The following is a 23290-nucleotide window of genomic DNA, read 5'->3' on the forward strand; positions in this document are numbered from 1 at the left end:
GGTATGCACCCGTAGTTCCAGCTACTCGGGAGGCTGAGGTGGGAATCGCTTGAGCTGGAGAAGTTGAGGCTGCAGTGAGCCATAATTGTGCCACTGCACTCCAGCTTGGGCGAAAGAGTGAGACTCTGTCTCTCTAAATAAATAAATAAATAGGTCAGGCGTGGTGGCTCACACCTGTAATCCCAGCACTTTGGGAGGCCGAGGCCAGCGGATCACCTGAGGTCAGGAGTTCGAGACCAGTCCGGCCAACATGGTGAAACCCTCTCTCTACTAAAAATACAAAAATTAGCCAGGCGTGGTGGTGGGTGCCTGTAATCCCAGCTATTCAGGAGGCTGAGGCAGGGAGAATTGCTTGAACCTGGGAGGCAGAGGTTGCAGTGAGCTGAGATTGTGCCATTGTACTCCAGCCTGGGCGACAGAGCAAGACTCTGTCTCTAAATAAATAAATAAATAAAAATAAAAGTTATCTTGGGTGTCAACAAAGAGGGAAAGTGGCGAAGCATTCGAGAGCTCTGCATCCTCTGCTTAGCCCAGGCTTGGTCTTGGAGGGCTGAGTCACAGGAAACCAGATGTCCTTCCAGGGGTCTTTGGAGGAAGGCAAGCCTCAGTGGCCTCTTCAGCCCCTGCCCTGCCCCTCCCAGGCTGGCACCTCCCGCAGTGGCTCTTCCTCCTCCTCCTTAGCACAAGCAAGAAGGTGCTGTTCAGAGCCCCTGGTGGCCTCACTGATATCTCCCCTTCTTCAGCCTTGCTCCTGTCTCCTCATCCTTCAGTCTTAGGAGAGCACATTTTTCTGATGAAGATGAAAAGGTGGCCTGTCCTTCTCCAGCACCAAGGCTCCAGAGGCTGCATAGCAAGTACACCCTGAGCATGGCAGGCAATCAGAAGAACGAGGGCAACAGCAGCTCACAAGGGGCGGCATCTGGCTTGATGCCAAGTCGTGCGATGTAGGAGCAGCGCTAGAATGGGAATTCTAAACGCTGAGTCCCAGCTCCTGCTCTGTGCTAGTCACCCCAACCATTCATTCTGTAGGTGCTCACTGAGCCCTTCTATGTACCAGGCTCTGTTCTAGGCATTGGGAGTGAGCACAGGAGACCAGGTGCCTGCCCTCCTGGCCCTTACCTCTACTGATAGGACCCAGAAAATAGCAAATAGATGTGTGGTGTGTCTGGAGGCCGAAATGCAGCAGAGAAAAACAAGACAGGGTAAGGAGGAGAGAAAGCCAGAGGGCCAGGGGTGCTATTTTATGTAGTGAGGTCAGGAAGGCCTTGCTGATGACATGCCTGGGCCTGAGACCTGAAGGGACGAGAAAGGAAGCCTGGAGCTCTCAGGAAGGATGAAGAGAGCAGGCATTGCCAAGACCCCTGGGTTCAGGGAATGCCTGGGGAGTCTGAGAAACAGAAGGGCAGTGTGAGCTGGCAGAGCGAGCCAGGGGGATGTGGCAGGAGACAAGTAGGGTGTGATGCCGGGGTGGCCACCGGGGTGGCCTTCGATTCCTCATTGTCAGAAGAGCTGGGGTAGACGGGGTGATTCGGGATGTGCATTATGGATCTAAAATTCTATGATCCTTGGATGTGTGTGGGACACCCACAGCGCCCATAGGGAGAAGATGATCACAGAACCCAGTGACAGGGCCAGGCTTTCCAGAGGAGGGGCCATCTAGGCAGAAGGGTGCACCGTGGGCAGCAGGACAGGGATGGTGCTTGTTCAGGGCTGGAGGAGCTCAGGGTCTCCAACATGGTCACTGATCACTGCTGTATTTATATATACAAATACTTCTTTTTTTTTTTTTTTTTTTTTTTTTTTTTGAGATGGAGTCTCACTCTGTCACCAGGCTGGAGTACAGTGGCATGATCTTGGCTCAGTGCAACCTCCATCTCCCAGGTTTAAGCGATTCTCCTGCCTCAGCCTCCCAAGTAGCTGGGACTACAGGCACATGCCACCACGCCCAGCTAATTTTTGTATTTTGTATTTAGTAGAGACAGTGTTTCACCATGTTGGCTAGGATGAGGATGGTCTCAATCTCTTGACCTTGTGATCCACCCACCTTGGCCTTCCAAAGTGCTGGGATTACAGGTGTGAGCCACCGCGCCTGGCCTTTTTCTTTTTTGAGACAGAATCTCGCTCTGTTGCCCAGTCTGGAGTGCAGTGGCATGATCTTGGCTCACTGCAACCTCCACCTCCCAGGTTCAAGCAATTCTCCTGCCTCAGACTCCCAAGTAGCTGGGATTACAGGCACGTGCCACCACACCTGGCTAATTTTTGTATTTTTAGTAGCCGGGATTTCACCATGTTGGCCAGGCTGGTCTCGAACTCCTGACCTCAAGTGATCCGCCTGCCTCCCAAAGTGCTGGAATTACAGGCATGAGCCTCCGCATCTGGCCACGAAGACATTTTTAAAAAAAGGAATTGATTGACATGGTTATGGGGGCTGGCAGACCCCAAATCAGTAGGGCAGGCCAGCAGTCTGAGAAGTCAGGCAGGAGCAGACACTACAGTCTTGGGGCAGAATTTCTTCTCTAGGAAGCCTCAATGTCTGCTCTTAAGGCCTTCAGCTGATTGGATGAGGCCCACCCACATCATACAGGAGCATCTCCTTCATATGAGGTCAGCTGATGGAAGATGTCAACCACATCTACAAAATACCTGCACAGTGACATCTAGATTCATGTATGATTAAACCACTGGGTATTATAGCCTTGGCCAAGTTGACACAAAACTAACCATCACAACCACTATCCCCCAGAAGGAGAGGGCCCTTGGGTAATATAGATGCTGGGCCTCCCTCCTGGAGATTCTAATTCATCTATCCCATGGGGCCTGGGAATTTTTTACACGCTATACAGGCAATTCTCATGCTCATCCAGGGTTAGGTGCCAGTGGGCAAGATGACCCCTAGACTGAGGGCCTATTCATCAGGAATAAGACTCTGCAGGCTGGCATGTAGTTGGTGCTCAGGAAACACTGATCCCTCTGTCCTGTCAAACTCAGATGTCTAGGCTTGGGCGGCTGAGGCCATGGCAACTTAACATCCCACAGTCTATGAGCAGCACGTCCCGTGGGAGGGTTGGGGCCCAGTCTGTCAACTGAAACGGAAGGTCCAGGCTGTTGCAGAATGTGCCTGCATGGCTTCCTTGGCTGAGAGCCCCTTGGGCCTTTGCAAATGGGCTGTGTGTATGTGAGGGGGTCACCTTGTTAGACAGGAGCTGGGAGTAGATCTGTGTGGTGCAGGATCCTGAGGCCAGCGTGGGCAGGGTGGGCAAGGAAGGGGCCACAGAGCGGATGCCCAGTGGGAATGTGTCAGACATGATCGTATGGAGGACTTGGGTCCAGAGAGGTTGGGGGTAGGGGTGGAGATGGGGGGCACACACCTTTATCAGCCAGGTAGGACAGACAGGAAGACCTGAGCTGGCCACGGTGGCTCACGCCTGTAATCCCAACACTTTGGGAGGCCAAGGCAGGTGGATCATGAGGTCAGGAGATCGAGACACTCCTGGTTAACACGGTGAAACCCCATCTGTATTAAAAATACAAAAAATTAGCAGGGCATGGTGGCGAGTGCCTGTAACTCCAGCTACTTGGGAGGCTGAGGCAGGAGACTCACTTGAATCTGGGAGCGGAGGTTGCAGTGAGCCCGAGATCATACCACTACACTCCAGCCTGGGCGACAGAGTGAGACGCCGTCTCCAAAAGAAAAAAAGACAGGAAACAGAGCCCTGCAGAAACACCTCCTGGGCCGCCCAGGGAGTGTACAGAAGCCCCGCCTTGCACCTCTGAGCCCTCTCTCTCTCCCACCACCCTCCAGCACGGCCAAGCCTGTTTCTTAAAGGAAAGAATTTTGGGGCAGAGAGGAGCTGATGAAAGAGCACTGGACTCCATTTGGTGTGAAAAGCAGCTTGGAGTGGAATCATCCCTCCTTCTTTTACCTTCCAGTGCCTCTCCCAGCCCCGGGTTGCTCACCTGGAAAATGGGGCTATGAGGAGTTGTTACAGGAACAGAGGAGGAGTTCCTTACACAGAACACACGGCAGCACAGGCTTCCAGTACATGGCAGGCAGTTCCCTTCCCCTCTGCAGAGTTCCCAGTTGCTAGATGTTACCCTGGCTGCCTGTCATTTGCATAGATTTGCCTAGAGTTCCCGGCCTTGAGCAGGCAATTGTGTAGCTGAAAAATATACGTGCTCCAAGTACAGCTGGTGATTCATTCCCCGGGATCCCCCACCAAGCACATGCAATGGGGAGCAGGCCGCAGGAAGACTTTTCTGGACTGAGGGTGTCAGTCACAGTAAGATGCCTCTAGACCAGGGACCAAGCCGGCCCCAGGGCAGACAGCCCCAAGAGAGCCAAGGGAGTGAGACTGCATGCCTGCCAGCGTGTGGGTCGGTGTGGACACCGGCCCCCAGAGGCTTGTGCATGGCTAAAGGAAAGAGGCTGGGGAGGGGAGCCCGGTCAGCCCTGGGATGATTTGTCATTACTTAATGAGATTAATGAGCCCCGGGGGCTGGTATGCAGGGGTGCTGAGGCGCTCATTAGAAGCAGATGCTCATGGGAACGAACGAAAGTGGGGGCCTGGGGGTGGAGTGCGGCTCGCCCCACGCCAGGTGGCTTCCATTAATCTATGGGCGGGGCCAAGGGTAAGGCTGCGGGGCTCTGTCCCTCCCCCCTCTTCCCATCCCCAACAACACCGGGGAGGAATGCCGCAGAGAAGCTGCCTGGACTCCGGCACCACTGAGGCCCAGGAGGGGAGGCTGATAGGTTCAGGGACAGCCCGCTTGTTGGCCATAGTAGCCCCCGTGCCTGGCATGGGGTACGTGCTCAATAAATAACCTGTGGATTGGATCAGAGACAAGAGGGACCTGGAGGATGGGACCAGAACCTCTCCCTTCCTCCCCTAGACACTTCTATACCTGCAGGGTGTCCTGGCCCACTTCTCAGCCAGCCCCCACTTTCTAGTGAACCCTGGAAGTCTTGTAGGCCCAGGGAAGGCTGCTTTGTGGCCTCCAAACCTATAATTTGGTTTTCAAACCCACAAGCAGGGAGGTCTGTGAGGGCCAGAGGGAGCTGACTCTCTACCACCCCACCCTGCCTGTATGTGGGCGCGCGCGCGCGCACGCGCACACACACACACACACACACACACACACACACACACACACAGACACGGTCATAAAAACTCACATGCTCTTTAATGGCTCTAGTGAGATATAATTTATGTGCCATAAAAGTTCACCCGTTTAAAAAAAGTGTGCAATCCAGTGGTTTCTAGTATATTTTACAGAATTGTGTAATCACCATAATCTAATTTTAGAACATTTTCATCATCCACAAAAGAAACCTTGAATCATTAACAGTCACTCCTTATTCCTCCACCCGCTCTTCCCCAGGCCCAAGCAACCACTAATCTGCTTTCTGTCTATAGATCTCCAAATCTGCCTGTTCTGGACATTTTAGATAAATGAAATCATGCAATAGGTGATCTTTCATAACTCGATTCTTTCAGCATGGTACTTTCAGGGTTCACCCATGTTATAGCACGTATCAGTACTTCATTCCTTTTAATGGCCAGATAATATTCCATTGTACGACTACACCACATTTTGTTTATCCCTTCATCTCTTGAATATTTGGGTGAATACTACTTTTTTTTTTGAGATGGAGTCTCACTCTGTTGCCCAGTCTGAAGTGCAGCAGCACGATCTCAGCTTGCTGCAACCTCCTCCTCCCGAGTTCAAGCAATTCTCCTGCCTCAGACGCCTGAGTAGCTGGGATTACAGGCGCACACCACCAGGCCCAGCTAATTTTTGTATTTTTTAGTACAGATGGGATTTCACCATGTTGGTCTCGAACTCCTGACCTCATGATCCGCCCGCCTTGGCCTCCCAAAGTGCTGGGATTACATATGTGAGCCACCGCACCCAGCCTTTTTTTTTTTTTTTTTTTTTTGGACAGACAGGATCTCACTCTGGCACCTAGGCTAGAGTGCTAGAGTGCAGTGGCATGATCATGGCTAACTGCAGCCTTGACTTCCTGGGCTCAAACAATTCTCCTGCTTCAGCCTCCTGAGTAGCTGGGACTACAGGCATGCACTACCATGCCTGGCCAATTTGTTTTGGTAGAGATAGGAGTCTCACTGTGTTGCTCAGGCTGGTCTCGAACTCCTGGTCTCAAGTGATCCTCCTGCCTTAGCCTCCCAAAGTGCTGGGATTACTGGCTTGAGCTACCACATGTGGCCAGTTTCTACTTTTTGCCACTATGCACAATGCTGCTGTGAGCATTCAGCTATGGGTTGTTGTGTGGATGTTTGTGTATTTCTCTTGGAGATATACCTAGGAGTGGAATTTCTGGGTCATATGGTAACCCAAATGTGAAACTGTTTTCCAAAGTGTCTGCACCATTTTACATTCCCACCAATAATTTGCAAGGGTTCCAGTTTCTCCACATTGTCATCAACATTTGCTGGAGTCCCTCTTTTTTATTATAGCTGTCTTAGTAGGTGTAAAGTGGCTTTGATTTGCATTTCCCTTACTGCTGGTGATGTTGAGCATCTTTGCATGGCCTTATTGGCCATTTGTGTGTCTTCTTGGATAAAATGTCTATTCAGATCCTTTGCCCATTTTTTTCAACTGGGTTATTTGTCTTTTTGCTATTGAGTTGTACAAATCCTGTATGTATTCTAGATAGACATCCCTTATCAGATCTGATTTGCAAATATTTTCTCTCATTCTGTGTTCTCTTTCACTTTCTTGATGGTATCCTTTAAGATGCAATTTTTTTTTTTTTTTTTTTTTTTTTTTTTTTTTTTTTGAGTGGAGTTTTGCTCCTGTTGCCCAGACTGGAGTGCAATGGTATGATCTTGGCTCATTGTAACCTCCACCTCCCGGGTTCAAGCAATTCTCCTGCCTCAGCCTCCTGAGTAGCTGAGTTTACAAGGCTTCCGCCACCATGCCAGGCTAATTTTTTTGTATTTTTAATAAAGACAGGGTTTCAACATGTTAGCCAGCCTGGTCTTGAACTCCTGACCTTAGGTGATCCACCTGCCTCCGCCTCCCAAAGTACTGGGATTACAGGCATGAGCCACCGCACCTGGCCAAAGGTGTAAAATGTTTAAGTTGTTATTAAGTCCAACTTAACAATCTTTGCTTTGTTTCCTATTTCACCCCGTTTTGCTTTTTCTGAACTTTTATTCATCCGTTACTCCTCCTCTTTTCATTGCTTCTGCTCACAAACTCACTCTTACACACTCAGCTCCCAAAGCCTCTGTTTTCCCAACAAGGGCATGGGGCATGATTTACTCTCAGGAATCCTCCCTCCACATCAGCCTTAGGGGAATCCTCCTCCTGCATATTGACAGAGATACAGGGAGGGGGTGGCCTGGAGTCAAGGGGCAGTGGGTAGCAGGGAGGGGAAGTGCCATCAACACCCTGTGTCTAGGCCGGGCGCGGTGGCTCAAGCCTGTAATCCCAGCACTTTGGGAGGCCGAGACGGGTGGATCACGAGGTCAGGAGATCGAGACCATCCTGGCTAACACGGTGAAACCCCATCTCTACTAAAAATACAAAAAACTAGCTGGGCGCGGTGGCGGGCGCCTGTAGTCCCAGCTACTCGGGAGGCTGAGGCAGGAGAATGGCGTGAACCCGGGAGGCGGAGCTTGCAGTGAGCCGAGATCGCGCCACTGCACTCCAGCCTGGGCGACAGAGCGAGACTCCGTCTCAAAATAAATAAATAAATAAATAAATAAATAAATAAATAAATAAATATTTAAATCCCAAAGTGCTGGGATTACAGGCGTGAGCCACCACGCCCAGCCGGGGCTTCTTAACCTGGGCTCTACACCCCTCTGGAAATTGTATGCACAGTGATGGGTATGGTGAGTTTTTCTTGGGTAGAAGTTCATGGCCTTCACAGATCTTCAAAGGGATGTGCTAAGCAAGAAAGGCTCAAAACAATCAATCTATAGGAACCTTGCAGGTCCCAAAAATGTCCAAGTCTTGTGGTAGCATTTCTCCCGCCCCGAGGGAAGACACAGCTTCTTACCCAGAGGGACCAGGCAGCATCGGTTTCCCATGGGTCCTTCAGGCTCTTAGCGCTCAGCCCAGGGAGCCGAGACAGGCCAGCTCCCAAGGGCACTCCTGGGACCTGCCTTGGTCACCCCGAGGCTCCTCCCCAGGCAGGCTCAAGGCAAGGGAGAAGGCATGCCCACCCTCCGTGGAGATGGAGGTGCCCTCTCCAAGGCCCCAGCATGGCTGGGCTGCAGGAAATCGAGGGCAGGAAGAGGGGCTGGGGCCTGGGCGCCGCCTTGCTCCCATCTGCAGAGCATCAGTGGGGCAGGCGGGTGGGGGCTTTCAAGGGGGGCCAAGGAGGAAATGAGAATAAACACAAGTGAGCGGGGAGGGAAGGGGGGCTGTGCCTAAGCCCCTTGGCAGCCCATGAAGGGAAGTGACACAATGAGGAATGTGTTTCCCTCTGCCCGTCCCCCACGTGGGGGTGGGAGGCTGAGCCCTGAGAATGGCCAGACCCCAACAGGGGCCAGAGGGCACATGCTGGGACAGCCCCGGAGTGGGGCCAGCGGTGAGGATGGGGTCTGGCGGCAAACGGTGGGGGCTGGGCCGGAGAGGCACCCCTTGGCAGCCAGGATTCTTATCCTGTATCCCTCTCCCTCGGCCAGGGCCTAGGGTCAGTGTCCTGGCACAATCCCTACATGCGCCCCACTGGGGGCACCTCCCAGCACACCCCAGCGTGGAGGCCATCCCTCCTCTAGGGAACTGGCCCCTTCTGGTGGCCCCTTCCCTTCCTTCTCCAGGGACTTGGGGTCATGGAGGCCGTCTGAGTCCTTCAAGTCCTTCTTGTGGGAAGGAGCTAAGGGTGAGGGCTCCCCTGGCCGTGGGAAGGGCTGTGCACGGTGTTTCTGTCCCTCAGTGCACAAACAGGCCCCCTGGTGGGACAGTATCTCCCCGTCCAGAACACCCATTTCCTCTCCTCCCATCGGGTAGCCGGCTTGGTTAACCCCCTCCTGCCCAGAGACATCGATGAGGCTGTGGTGGGCAGCGCCAAGATTCTCCTCAGCCCCCTACCCCTGATCCCCTCCTCCTTCTGGGCTGAGGGGTGGCAGGGCCAAGAGTCCCCTCAGCCCCAACCCCGACCCCCTCCTCCATCTGGGCTGAGGGGTAGCAGGGCCTGGGAAAGCAGGTGGGCCCCAGACATCTCTGTGGATCTCCTGTCTTCCCGCCACAGACCTTCAGACAGGAGTCCCTCACCCTTGCCTGCTCCGGGGGTCCACCCAGCCTTGCCTGCTGCCTCACAATCTCCTGCCACTGGGTGGGAGCCAAGAGGCCACTGCCTCCATCTCAGACCCAGGACAGGGAGGCCGGCTGGGCTGTGAGCCTCGTGAGCTCTATGGGGCCTGAAGCCCGTCCTGGTTTAGCTCAGGAAAGAGCCGGCTGGCCTTTGAGTAGGTGGGCAACTGGCCCCGCCCACCCTGCCTTCTAGGCACCTGTCCCTGGCTGTGCAGGGTGAGGGAGAAGGCCACTGAGCAGGCACCCACCTTGGTCTTCTGTGGTCCTGCCTGGCCCAAGAGCCCAGGAGGCTGCCCTGGCAGGTTTGGGGTTAGGGCAGGCAGGTCCCCTGTGGGTGGGTACTGTCTCCTCAGCACTGTCCCTGCAGCCCCGGGGGCAGGTGACGAAGGGGGCAGAGAGTTGTGCCATGGCCGTCATGGAGTTTGAGCCACAGACTCGGGGCTGGAAGCCTGTGGACTCACCTGCAGCTCACTCCTCCAGGCCAGGCTTGGCCCCTGGGATCCCTGGGGGGTCAGAGCCCCCTTCTATCCTGTCTCTCAGCACTGCGGGCTCCTGCGGAGACCCATGGAGAAGACAAGACTGAGGACCTTGAACAAGCTGTCACCTCACTGGCTTCCTCATCTGAAGGAGGAGGATGGACAGGACTTACACCCCTGACCTGTTTCCTCGCCTGTCAGACAGAGATGGGCGCAGGGAATAAAATAGCCATAAAAAATACCCCCCTTGGCCGAGCGTGGTGGCTCACATCTGTAACCCCAGCACTTTGGGAGGCCAAGGCGGGAGGATCGCTTGAGCCCAGGAGTTCAAGACCAGCCTGAGTAACATAGTGGAACCCTGTCTCTACAAAAAAAAATTTTTTTAATTAGCAGGGTGTGGTGGTGCACACCTGTGGTGCCAGTTGCTTGGGAGGCGGAGGTTGGAAGATGGCTTGGGCCCAGGAATTTGAGGTTACAATGGCCCATGATCACACCACTGCACTCCAGCCTGGGTGACAGAGAGACCCTGCCTCAAAATCAAAACAAAACAAAAAACTACCCTCCCATGCGCCCCCTCCCCTGCCCACAAAGGCCAGGCTCAAGAAGCTTCTCCTTTTATATAGCAATTTACAAAAGACTATGACGCCTATTTTCAAATGCTTCCCAGGGCAACCCCGGTAACCCGCAGGGCAGCCTGGAGGTGGGGCAGGGTGGGAAAGGAGGCCTCCTAACTCCCAATCCAGGGCGTTCTCCATGTTGTCCGAGGCCCTTCTGATCCCATCTCTTGGCTTCTTCGTCCTCCTTCCGTTCTGACCAGCCTCCCGAGTAGCTGGGACTACAGGTGTCGCCCAGGCTGGAGTGCAGTGGTGCAATCCTGGCTCCCTGCAGCCTCTGCCTCCCAGATTCAAGCAATTCTCCTGCCTCAGCCTTCCGAGTAGCTGCGACTACAGGTGCGCTGGGACTACAGGTGCGCACTGCCACACCCGGCTCATTTATTTTTTCTTTTCTTTTTTATTTTTTTGTATTTTTAGTAGAGACGAGGTTTCACCATGTTGGCCAGGATGGCCTTGATCGGGAGTGGTTCTTTAATCCCACTTCCCACCCAGTGCTGAGGAGAGCAGAGGTTTAGCAGGAAGTCAAGTCCCTGAGAAACCCAGCAACAGCACCGCGGTGGCAGTGAGGACCCCTCCCGGGGAGGGGAGCAGGGCGGCCCCAGCGGGGAGAGGTGTGAGGGCTCTGTGCTTGCCTGCTTGCCTCCGCAGGGACCTGAGGAACAACATCATCAGCACAGTGCAGCCGGGCGCCTTCCTGGGCCTGGGGGAACTGAAGCGCTTGTGAGTGGCATGCCCCTCCCGAGGGAGAAAGTCACCCCTCCTGCTCCATGCCCACCCCCTTCCTCTCACCCACCCACACCTGCCCCTCTTTTCCACTCAGGTGCCTTGGCTGGGGTCCAAGGAGCCGCCATTTCCAGTCCAGCTGCGGCCCTGGCCCCAACCTCATCTCTTTTCTCATCCCGCCCCCCACACAAGCCCTGGCCCCACCCATGTGTTCCTCACAAGTGGACCCGCGTGCTGCCGCGTGGCCGACTCGCTGAGGTTGCCTGTGTCTCTCTAGAGATCTCTCCAACAACCGGATTGGCTGTCTCACCTCCGAGACCTTCCGGGGCCTCCCCAGGCTTCTCCGACTGTAAGTGATGGGATGAGAAGTGGGGAGGGAGGAGAAGGAGGAAGCACATAGGAAGTAAAAGGTGGCCCCCAACCCTTCCACATCGCACCTGCTCCCCTCCGCCAGCCCATGGAGACCCTAAGACCCCATCTCAGTTGTCCCCTGTCTCCTGCAGAAACATATCTGGAAACATCTTCTCCAGTCTGCAACCTGGGGTCTTTGATGAGCTGCCAGCCCTTAAGGTTGTGTGAGTATCTCTTCCTAGCGCAAGGACCCAGACCCCTGTCCCTTCCTCTGCCCAGGAGGGATGTATAAGCATCGTGACCACTGTGACTGGCCTCACCAGTGGGCACAGCAGACAGTGCCTGAAATGCCCCCATAATCACCTTCCTGCGATGGCCCAGGGCAGAGACGGCGCACATAGACCCGAGATTGCCCCTCCTACCCCTCCAGCCCTGTCCCTCCCTGGGGCCCCAGGCCACTCATGAGCCCACGCCCCCTCTGCTCTGCTCTGCTCTGTGACCCCTCTGCCTACCCTGCAGGGACTTGGGCACCGAGTTCTTGACCTGCGACTGCCGCCTGCGCTGGCTGCTGCCCTGGGCCCAGAATCGCTCCCTGCAGCTGTCGGAGCGCACACTCTGTGCTTACCCCAGCGCCCTGCATGCCCAGGCCCTGGGCAGCCTCCAGGAGGCCCAGCTCTGCTGCGGTGAGCAAGTCCCCCCGACTACACATCTACCAGGGACCCTGCCTCTCCACCAACCCAGGGCCCAGACACGAGCCTCCCCTCAGACCCACAGATTTTTACCTCTGTACTGCAGTTTGCAAAAGACCACAGCGCTGAGTCCTGCTCTGGCATTTAGGGATACCCTATTTTTATGTATAAATCACTATCTGAGATGTGCTGCCCAGCACAAAAAGGGACTGGTTTGCAACAGCTCTCCCACAAAAAGAATCACATTTACTATCCCAGTGACCCTCCCCGTGAGGCGGGGCCGGTGTTATTCTCCCCACTCCGCCTGTGACTGTGTGCTGGGCGTGTTCTCCAGGGCATCCCTTTTCCTTCAGTGTCTCGGGGTCAGTCTTCCATCAGCTTTTCTAAGCCCCCTTGAGGCTGCTTGTTCATGTTTTCATCTGGCCCCACCTCTTGGGGTAACATGTGTACTAAGAAAGGAGCATTCTTTGTCCAAAAACTGCCTGTCCCTCCCCTTTACCCTTATCCCTGGAGACTTTCTCTTGACCCCTTTCCCTTCCCAGCTGGAGCAGGCTACAGGCTGAAGGCCCCGCCCCGTCCCACCCCATCCTGCTGGACTCTCGCTCACACATGCAGCCTCACACGCGTGTGCACTCGGGCCTCACGCCTGGTGTCTCCTCCCACAGAAGGGGCCCTGGAGCTGCACACACACCATCTCATCCCGTCCCTACGCCAAGTGGTGTTCCAGGGGGATCGGCTGCCCTTCCAGTGCTCTGCCAGCTACCTGGGCAATGACACCCGCATCCGCTGGTACCACAACCGAGCCCCTGTGGAGGGTGACGAGCAGGCGGGCATCCTCCTGGCCGAGAGCCTCATCCACGACTGCACCTTCATCACCAGGTAGGAGCCGCTCTGCCCCTCCTCAGGCCTCAGCATGGGGATGGGGGGGCCTGCTGTACCCCACAAAACAGCTGCACCCAGATGTGTTCCCGGGAGAATGTGCACGTATATTTATGGAAAGCTTGGACTAAGTTATCAATGTTCTGGATAGAGGCTAGAAATAAATATCTGATAGAACAAAATGATGATACTTGATATCTCTTTAGGGCTCTTACACTGTATAGAGTGGCTCCCATCTGTGAGAGATATTCTCGGCTCCATGATAAGGAGGGGAAAATCGAAGCTCAAAAAAACAGTATCATAAGGCCAAGCAGAATAAAAGGAGTGTGTACTTGCATCCCTTGTTTCATCAAAGAAAAAAGGACCTGCAGCTAGTGTCGTAGATGGTGCTGAGGGAGGGCGACGTGGCTGGGCCCAAGGATGACTCACGAGCCAGCTCCGCCTGCCATCCGCAGTGAGCTGACACTGTCTCACATCGGCGTGTGGGCCTCAGGCGAGTGGGAGTGCACCGTGTCCACGGCCCAGGGCAACGCCAGCAAGAAGGTGGAGATCGTGGTGCTGGAGACCTCTGCCTCCTACTGCCCGGCCGAGCGTGTCGCCAACAACCGCGGGGACTTCAGGTTTGGCCTGCTCCGCCCTGTAGAGGGCTGCCCAGCCCCCAACCCCACCCTTGCACCCTGACATCACAGGTGGCCAGAGTTTCCCCATCCGCTGTCTCCATTGGGTCCTAAAGATGGAGAAAAGTCTTCCTTTTGTCATTCAGCCTGAAGCCTTGCTATCGAATAGATAGGCTTTATGTATAAACTTACATCTGAGGTGGGGCGCAGTGGCTCATGCCTGCAATCCCAGCACTTTGGGAGGCCAAGGCAGGCGGATCACCTGAGGTCAGGAGACCAGCCTGACCAACATGGCAAAACCCCGTCTCTACCAAAAAGTACAAAAACTAACCAGGCATGGTGGTGGGCGCCTGTAATCCCAACTACTCAGGAGCCTAAGGCAGGAGAATCCCTTGAACCTGGGAGGCAGAGGTTGCAGTGAGCTGAGATTGCACCATTGCACTCCAGCCTGGGCGACAAGAGCGAGACTCAATCTCAAAAACAAACAAACAAAATTACCATCTGAGATGTGCTGCACAAAAAGACTTTTTTTTTTTTTTGAGACAGAGTCTCACACTGAAGTGCAATGGCATGATCTTGCTGCCTCAGCCTCCCCGGTAGCTGGGGTTTCAGGCCTGTGCCACCACGCCCAGCTAATTTTTGTACTTTCAGTAGAGATGGGGTTTCACTATATTGGCCAGGCTGGTCTCGAACTCCTGGCCTCAAGTGATCCACCTGCCTTGGCCTCCCGAAGTTCTGGGATTACAGGCTTGAGCCACTGTGACTTTTTTTTAGACAGGGTCTTGCTCTTTCATCCAGGCTCCGGTGCAGTGGCACAATCGTATCTCACTGCAGTCTCGAATTCCTGGGCTCAAGCGATCCTCCCACCTCCACCTCCTGAGGAGCTGGGACTACAGGCGCAGCCACTATGCCTAGTTTATTGTGTTACTTTCTGTAGAGACAAGGTCTCACTTTGTTGCCCAGGCTGGTCTCAAACCCCTGGGCTCAAGCACTGTGCCTGGCCACAAAAAGGCTTTTATTTGCTTCCTTACATTCAGAGTTTGCAAAAGCTCGTCCACAAAGAGTATCACCTTTTTTCTTTTTTTTTTTTTTTTTTGAGACGGAGTCTTGCTCTGTTGCCCAGGCTGGAGTGCAGTGGCCGGACCTCAGCTCACTGCAAGCTCCGCCTCCCGGGTTCCCGCCATTCTCCTGCCTCAGCCTCCCGGGTAGCTGGGACTACAGGCGCCTGCCACCTTGCCCGGCTAGTTTTTTGTCTTTTTTGGTAGAGACGCGGTTTCACCGTGTTAGCCAGGATGGTCTTGATCTCCTGACCTCGTAATCCGCCCGTCTCGGCCTCCCAAAGTGCTGGGATTACAGGCTTGAGCCACCGCGCCCGGCCAAGAGTATCACCTTTTAAGATCCCAGTGACCCTCTCTGTTATGCAGGGAAGCTATTATTCTCCCCACTGTACAGCTGAGAACATTGACTCCGAGAAAGGATAAATGCCTTGCCTTAAGCCATAGCAAATAAGTGGCAGAACTTGAATTTAAACTCAGAACTCTAAAGTCCAGCCCCCTATCACCTGAGACAGCCCGGTCAGAACAAAGAGAGTGGAACTTGGGAACCCCGGAAGGCTGATCTGAACCCCGCTCCTGGATCCCTCCCCAAGGCCCCCAGGAGTCCGGCCTCACAGTTCTAAAGGCAGGAGAAGGGCTGTTGTTCTGAGAAGCCTGGTTCATCGGCAACTTCCTGCCTCTGCCCCCAGGTGGCCCCGAACTCTGGCTGGCATCACAGCCTACCAGTCCTGCCTGCAGTATCCCTTCACTTCAGTGCCCCTGGGCGGAGGTGCCCCGGGCACCCGAGCCTCCCGCCGGTGTGACCGTGCTGGCCGCTGGGAGCCTGGGGACTACTCCCACTGTCTCTACACCAACGACATCACCAGGGTGCTGTACACCTTCGTGCTGGTGAGGAGGGGCTGGGGCACCCCACCAGCTCTGCTTCGGGAGAAGGGAGAAGGGAGAAGCCAACCTAATGAGCAAGGGGAACCTGGTCTCTGGGCCGCTGGGCTGTGCCTCTCGTCCCTGCCTATGCAGAGCCAGGAGCTGGCTCCTCTCCTCTAGCCACCCTCTGCTGAGGGATTCAGACACAGAGGCCACAGTGGGGAAGGGCACAAGTCCTCTGTCCCCATCCGGACACCTCACGCCCCTTTACTCACCACCACCAAAAGCAGAGTCCCACTATCCTTACACCAGGGGTGCTGGCAGTGGTGGCCTTGGGCAGTGATGGTCTCAGCCTCCCCGGCCCTCCTAGCTTGATGAGACCCAGCAAGTAGGCTGGACTCCTGTCCCTAGGCACTGAGCACTGGTACAGAGCAGAGGGTCCCCAGGGGCAGTTCAGGGGCAGAAGGAACAGGCGGGATGATCCTCTGTCTTCCCCCAATCTCCAGATGCCCATCAATGCTTCCAATGCGCTGACGCTGGCTCACCAGCTGCGCGTGTACACAGCTGAGGCTGCCAGCTTTTCAGACATGATGGATGTAGTCTATGTGGCTCAGATGATCCAGAAATTTTTGGGTTATGTCGACCAGATCAAAGAGGTGAGACTCAGCTGGACCTCGGGAACTCGCAAAATGCCCCCATCCCTCATTTGCTCAAGCCTGTCTCTCACTCCAGCCCCTGGCTCCCAAGCCCCGCCCCTGCCCTCAGCAACTCCCCTGTCCCCCCAGCTGGTAGAGGTGATGGTGGACATGGCCAGCAACCTGATGCTGGTGGATGAGCACCTGCTGTGGCTGGCCCAGCGCGAGGACAAGGCCTGCAGCCGCATCGTGGGCGCCCTGGAGCGCATTGGGGGTGCCGCCCTCAGTCCTCATGCCCAGCACATCTCGGTGGTAATGGGGGTCAGCGTCGGGGGTGACCCTGGCATACAGAGGAGGGAGGCGCTCCCTCTCAGGCGTGCACCTGCTGTGCCCCAGCTAGCAAGAGCAGCAGACGTGACAAAGTTCTGAGCCGTGGGGTTCACTTCCAAGTTGTCAGGGGCAGTGCTTAGGAGAGGTGGCCGGTGACCCTGGAAAAGTGATGCCAGACTCCGTGGTGGGGAACTGAGCCAAAGGGCCAGCCTGACGGGAATAAGCAGGAGGAAGTGTGAAAGGATTAGAAGGGATGGGAGCAGGGCTTGGTGGCAGGGCAGACAGCACTTGGGATTGAGTGAAGAGTAATGGAAGTTCCCTGAGAGAAGGCGAGGGCTCCAATCCGATAACCACAGTAGAGCATCCTGTATGCCTGTATGTGCAAGATACTGTGCTAGGCCCTTGGGGCAATGCAAAGGGGCGAGACATGGAGCCTGCTCTACAGCTGAGTCGGGCAACGGAACTGGCATAGTTAAGAGGTGAGCAAGAGGCTGGGTGCAGTGGCTCCACCTGTAATCCCAGCACTTTGGGAGGCCGAGGCGGGAGGATCTCCCGAGGCCAGGAGTTGGAGACCAGCCTGGGCAACAAAGAGAGACCTGGTCTCTATAAAAAATACAAAAATTACCCAGGAGTGTTGGCATGCGCCTGTGGTGTCAGCTACTCTGGGGGCCAAGGTGGGAGGATCACTTAAGGCCTGGAGTTTGAGACTAGTCTGGGCAACATGGTGAAACCCTATCTCTAAAAAAAAAAATGTTTTTAATTAGATGGGCATGGTAGCATGCCTGTAGTCCCAGATACTCAGGAGGCTGAGGTAGCAGGATCACTTCAGCCCAGGATTTGTGGGCTGCAGTGAGCTATGGTTGTGACACTGCACTCCAGCCTGGGTGACACAGTAAGAACCTGTTCCTCTAAAAAAAAAAAAAAAAAAAAAAAAGAGAGAGAGAGAGAGAGGTGGCTTTGAAAAGACTGAGGATTGAAGGGGAGGACTACAGCCTGAGCAGGTCCATTGAGAGGGAATGTGCAGTCCCAAGCAGAAGGCCACCATCTCAAATGGTGGGATGACAAGGTCCCTGTCCCCAGAATGCGAGGAACGTGGCATTGGAGGCCTATCTCATCAAGCCGCACAGCTACGTGGGCCTGACCTGCACAGCCTTCCAGAGGAGAGAGGGAGGGGTGCCGGGCGCACAGCCAGGGAGCCCTGGCCAGAACCCCCGACCTGAGCCCGAGCCCCCAGCTGACCAGCAGCTCCGCTTCCGCTGCACCACCGGGAGGCCCAATGTTTCTCTGTCGTCCTTCCACATCAAGGTGGGCGCTGGGGGAGGGTGGGGGTGGGAGACGGGAGGCACCCAGATGCAGGTACCTGGTGGGGGCAGTGAGAGGAATGGGAGGAGGGGGCTGCAAGACATCAGTGCTCTAGGGGGTCCTGGTGTCTCTGAGGAGCTCCTATGTCCCCCCAGAATAGCGTGGCCCTGGCCTCCATCCAGCTGCCCCCGAGTCTGTTCTCATCCCTTCCGGCTGCCCTGGTTCCCCCGGTGCCTCCAGACTGCACCCTACAACTGCTCGTCTTCCGAAATGGCCGCCTGTTCCGCAGCCACAGCAACGCCTCCCGCCCTGGAGCTGCTGGGCCTGGCAAGAGGCGTGGCGTGGCCACCCCCGTCATCTTCGCAGGAACCAGTAAGGGACTGAACTCCCCGCCCTGCCCAGGTTGCCTCTCGTGTGTCTGCCCTGTACCCCTTCATCCTGCCCTTCCCTGGCCCACAGCCCCCCAGTGCCCTAGTGGAACTGCGACAGGATGTTGCGGCCCTCACCTTTTCCCAACAGGGCAGAGGGCAGAGATACCCCATAAAGAAAGGGTTCGGAGGAGAAAAGTTCAGGAAGACATTGCCTTCTATATCCCAGATTTGTTCAATTTCAAGAGGGCTACGAGCACAGCCGTCTCCAACACACACACACACACACCCCACGGGCCCAATGCAGACAAGTAATGCTGAATGGGCGCCTGCTAGAAACAGCGCTGTCGTTGGTGCTGGAAGGAATAAAAACATCTAGGCCATGGTCCCTGCTCCCAGAGGCCACCTAAGCAGTAGAGGGTGAAGTAACCTCCCAGGGCAGCCACAGGAGAGGTTCCAGGCGGCTGCTGCACAGGCAGCCCAGGTGAGCAGCATTCTGAAAAGGCAACATGGCTCCAGCTGTCGTGGCGGAGGTGGGACTGACACAGATGGGCCTTGAGGGATGATCAGGAGTTCCAGAGACACCAAGGAAGGGCGGAGACCAGGGCAGAGGAATAACAACATGAGCAGACACTGAGTGTCTGACTCACCACCCAGCTGGGGGCCTGGCACCCAGAAAGCAGATAGATCACCTGCAGTCCCCCACTTATCGTTCCATCTTTCCCCCGGGACCAGCAACCTCCACACCTGCCTTCTTTCTGTTGGTGATTCCACTGTTGCTCTCACCATCCACGCTGACACCAGCCCATCTCTGGCCCCCGCACCTCCACCTTCAGTCCATCCCTCATGCCGTCACCAGATTCACCTTCCGCAAACTGCACTTTGCACATCAGAGAGCCCCTTCAAAGTCTTGGGCCATTTCCCATCATCAGGACGTCTGCCTCCCTCCATGAGCCCTCTAGGGTCCTAGCAATGCAGCTGTACCCCCTTTGCCCACCCAGAAGGCGCTGCCGCCCTACCCTGGGTTCCGTCCTGTTCCTAGTGCAGACTCTTGCTGTCAGGTCATGCATCCTCACTGAGTATCTGGTATGTGCCAGACTGTGCCTGAGCTGGGACACACCTGTGCACAGACAGCTATGGCTGTGTCCTTGAGGAACACACCCTTCAGCAGAGAGCACAGGCAGTGGACAAGTCATTGTAAGTGCAGCTCATTATAAGTGAGCAGCTGCATGAAGTGTTTTGGAGGGCACAGGATGAGGGACTGCCCAACCTAGTTGGAGGCCAGGGAGGCCTTTCCCGAAAACCACTAAGACTTAAAGGACAAGTAAGGTGGCCTGAGGAAGGTGAAAGCCCTGTGTCTGCAGCCGCGTGGGCTGTGGGAGTGTGTGGGGAGAGGTGGGTAGGTGAGGGGTCCGTGGAGTCCAGGGCCTGCTCCGGGAGCCCCTCTCCCACTGGGAACGCCTCCTCCTAGTCCTCCCTCCATCCCGCCCGCGTCCCTCCTCCCTGTACCTGGCTTGTGTTCCCTCCATCTGCACTTCTGTGTTCTTGTCCCCGAGCCCCCAAGCCTGAGTCCTCACCATGAAGCATGACATCACTGCTCATCCAGCACTCAGGGCGGGCCACCACCCAGGGCTCACATTTTCCATCATCATTCGCACCCCTTCCCCTCCAGGGTCCCCCGTTAGACTGAGGCAGTCCTTGGCATCTCACCGCATGCCCCCAGCCCAGCACTGTGCTCTGCCTGGCAGGTGCCTAGTACACACCCTGCCACCGCTGCTGCTGCTGAGTCCCAGCTTAGCCCACCTCCCTGACACCCTGTGAGTGTCTGTGTGGACGTCCCTCTCCCTCTGTAGGTGGCTGTGGCGTGGGAAACCTGACAGAGCCAGTGGCCGTTTCGCTGCGGCACTGGGCTGAGGGAGCCGAACCTGTGGCCGCTTGGTGGAGCCAGGAGGGGCCCGGGGGGGCCGGGGGCTGGACCTCAGAGGGCTGTCAGCTCCGCTCCAGCCAGCCCAACGTCAGTGCCCTGCACTGCCAGCACTTGGGCAACGTGGCTGTGCTCATGGTGGGTGTGCGGTGGGGTGAGAGGTGGAGGGGTGCAGGGACATGCACTGGGTGGAAAATAGGGGTGGGAGTACTCTGACCACCTGGGACCATGGAGAAATACAGAAAGGACAGCACCCCTATTGGGGCCCATGACTGGCGGGATGTGGGGAAATGGCCCTTTGACCTCTCCCACCTCTCCATCTTTCAGGAGACAGGCAGGGAGGTCTGGCCTCCATGCCTATAACCAGATAGATGGATCTGATGGATCTGGAACTCCCTAGCCTGGCCTTCACATCCTGCACTTTCTGAGACTAGATTTTTTTTTTTTTTTTTTTTTTTTTGAGACGGAGTCTGGCTTTGTCGCCAGGCTGGAGTGCAGTGGCATGATCTCAGCTCACTGCAACCTCCGCCTCCTAGGTCCAAGTGATTCTCCTGAGTCAGCCTCCCAAGTAGCTGGGATTACAGGCATGTGCCACCATGCCTGGCTAATTTTTTATATTTTTAGTAGAGACAGGGTTTCACCATGTTGGCCAGGCTGGTCTCAAACTCCTGACCTCAAATGATCCACCCCCCTCAGCCTCCCAAAGTGCTGGGATTATAGGCATGAGTCACCGTGCCCAGCCCAGACCAGATTCTTACAAAGTAGAAAAAAATAATCTGGGAACCCTTCTCCTTCCTGGTCACCCCCTCCTTTGTGGCACGTGGTGCCACCACTCTCCAGTCCTGCAGGCCTGCTGCTGGTCACAGGCAGCACCTACTCCCTCTCTCCTATCCCTGGTCTTTCAGGCTGGGGGTGTGAAGAGTCCCCAGCAAGGCAGGACCAGAGGCAGGGAAGGGGCAGCAGTAGCTGGCTCCATGGGGCTGGCTTCCTAATAGCGGAAAGCCTGAAACTTTTCTCCCTGCCCAGATGAACTAAGCACCAAAGTGCAGGACCAAGGCTGAAGGGGCCTGGGAAGAGGAAAGCTGGCCTGGGGGCCTAGTGAGGTGTCCATGTTCCTCATGTCCTCTTTCCTGCCCTTTCCCAGGAGCTGAGCGCCTTTCCCAGGGAGGTGGGGGGCGCGGGGGCAGGGCTGCACCCTGTGGTATACCCCTGCACAGCCCTGCTGCTGCTCTGCCTCTTCGCCACCATCATCACCTACATCCTCAACCACAGGTGGGCCCTCCTGCAGGAGGGAGGGTGTGGTGGGCAGGCACGGAAGGGGACCCCACCCTGCCCACTCCCTGTCCTGTGCTCTGGTACATACTTTCCATTCCAGCTTTGCAATGGGGGAGGGACTCCGAGGCAGGTGTAGGAAACCTCCCAGCGCGGGTGGAGGGTGGGCTCACTGAGTACTTGGCAGGGGTTTTTTCCCCAGGTAGGTCCACATGACTTTCTCAGCCTCTCACCCATTTGAATGTTCTGGGGTTGGAATCACTTTGAGGGGTTAAGGACTCCCTGCCCTGTGGCCTCTGTCACATTCCCACCCATGCACACACGCAGATATGTGCCTGCCCCCCCGTGGCTCTCCCAATGGCCTGGAGACCCCATGGGCCTGACCTTGGGTTGAACGGTCATTAATTCGAGACTGTTTCCGGGCAGCTCCATCCGTGTGTCCCGGAAGGGCTGGCACATGCTGCTGAACCTTTGCTTCCACATGGCCATGACCTCTGCCGTCTTTGCGGGGGGCATCACACTCACCAATTACCAGATGGTCTGCCAGGCGGTAAGCAGGCAAAGGGGCTTGGGGGGTGGTGCTTCAAGATGAGTGCTGGCACCTAGGCATAGAGTGGGGAGATGCACTGGAAGAAAATGGCTGGTGCTCATAGGCCGCAGCTCCATGGCTTCCTCTGTGGCAGCCTTGGAAGGCAGGGATGGTGGGGCATGGAGAGTGAGAGTAGGGGTAAGACCAGATCAGAGAGAATGGGGAGATGGGCTTCAAAGTGGAAATGGGGACCTGCAGTGATAGGGAGGTGGGGGATCAGCCAGATAGCCATATCAGGGTCATGGGAAGTCCTGCAGTGGGAGAGAACCCTGGGGTGGAGGCAGAGGGTGGCAGCAGGGATGGAAGCTTGGCGAGTGTAGGGGGAGTGGGCTGGGTAAAGTAAAAAAGCAGGGGAAAGGAGGCTGGAAGCCTGGGAGGACACCAGCAGGGCTGAGGCTCTGGGAGGGTCCAGTCGTAGCCCCCAGGTCCCCAGCCTCCGTGCCTTGACCCTGCAGGTGGGCATCACCCTGCACTACTCTTCCCTGTCCACGCTGCTCTGGATGGGGGTGAAGGCGCGAGTGTTCCACAAGGAGCTCACCTGGAGGGCACCCCCTCCGCAAGAAGGGGACCCCGCCCTGCCTGCTCCCAGTCCTATGCTCCGGTACATATTTTGAATTCCAGCTTTGCAATTGGGGAGGGACTCCAAGGCAGGCGTAGGAAACCTCCCAGGGTGGGTGAAGGGTGGGTTCAAGGTCCCTGGGAGATCACTCTCCAAAGACAGGAGAGGCTAGGCCCTAGACTCAGCAGGTCACACAAGACCATGCAGTAGGGGACATCCTGCGGGCTTCTGAGGCATGACAAAGCCAGGGAAGGAGATGACTCCAGATGTCATAGCAAGGATCCTGGGAACCTGAGTGGCACCTCTAACTTCTGCGCTGTTTAGGGTGAGAGAGCAATTCTGACCTTTGCCCCTTAGAACAGTCATGGCCAAGTCCAAGTAGTCCCTGCAGGGACCTTGCATCCCTGGCAAAAAATTCTGAGAATTTAAAGGGGAAAAACGATGGGACAGAGACACCAAGGAAAGGGCTCTGAACACCCGGTTCTTCCCTTCCCTTTCCCCACCTCTGGGACCCCCAATCCCTCATTCCCTCCAGGTTCTATTTGATAGCTGGAGGGATTCCACTCATTATCTGTGGCATCACGGCTGCAGTCAACATCCACAACTACCGGGACCACAGCCCCTAGTGAGCACCCCTCCCTCCTGCCCCAAGCCCACCTACCTAACACCGGATGCCTTCCACTCCACTGGCAGGGCCACCTGCCAGGTCCACCCAACCATAACCCAACCCAAGCCCATGCATGCTGACCAAGCCA

At 55.9% G+C, this 23290-nt stretch overlaps 1 protein-coding gene across 5 annotated transcripts in view; it reads left to right on the forward strand.

Moving 5' to 3' along the window:
* Nucleotides 1-23290, forward strand: part of ADGRA2 (adhesion G protein-coupled receptor A2) — a 46155-nt gene that overhangs the window by 19862 nt on the left and 3003 nt on the right. The window contains exons 3-18 of one of the 5 annotated variants that reach the window (XR_012416358.1): nt 11027-11098; nt 11379-11450; nt 11605-11676; nt 11972-12135; nt 12807-13020; nt 13476-13640; nt 15382-15580; nt 16063-16212; nt 16342-16503; nt 17602-17826; nt 17984-18195; nt 20045-20253; nt 21260-21387; nt 21814-21937; nt 22432-22577; nt 23071-23160. Coding sequence is in view for 4 of the 5 variants with exons in the window: in XM_005563058.4 (XP_005563115.3) it covers nt 11027-11098; nt 11379-11450; nt 11605-11676; nt 11972-12135; nt 12807-13020; nt 13476-13640; nt 15382-15580; nt 16063-16212; nt 16342-16503; nt 17602-17826; nt 17979-18195; nt 20045-20253; nt 21260-21387; nt 21814-21937; nt 22432-22577; nt 23071-23160 (2409 nt within the window). In the remaining variant the exon portion in view is untranslated. Of the gene's footprint in view, nt 1-11026; nt 11099-11378; nt 11451-11604; nt 11677-11971; nt 12136-12760; nt 13021-13475; nt 13641-15381; nt 15581-16062; nt 16213-16341; nt 16504-17601; nt 17827-17978; nt 18196-20044; nt 20254-21259; nt 21388-21813; nt 21938-22431; nt 22578-23070; nt 23161-23290 lie in introns of those variants that run through there. The other 4 variants (XM_005563058.4, XM_045398150.2, XM_045398148.2 and 1 more) reach the window with 4 other exon arrangements.

Source organism: Macaca fascicularis, chromosome 8, assembly GCF_037993035.2.
Source record: "Macaca fascicularis isolate 582-1 chromosome 8, T2T-MFA8v1.1".
NCBI lineage: Eukaryota > Metazoa > Chordata > Mammalia > Primates > Cercopithecidae > Macaca > Macaca fascicularis.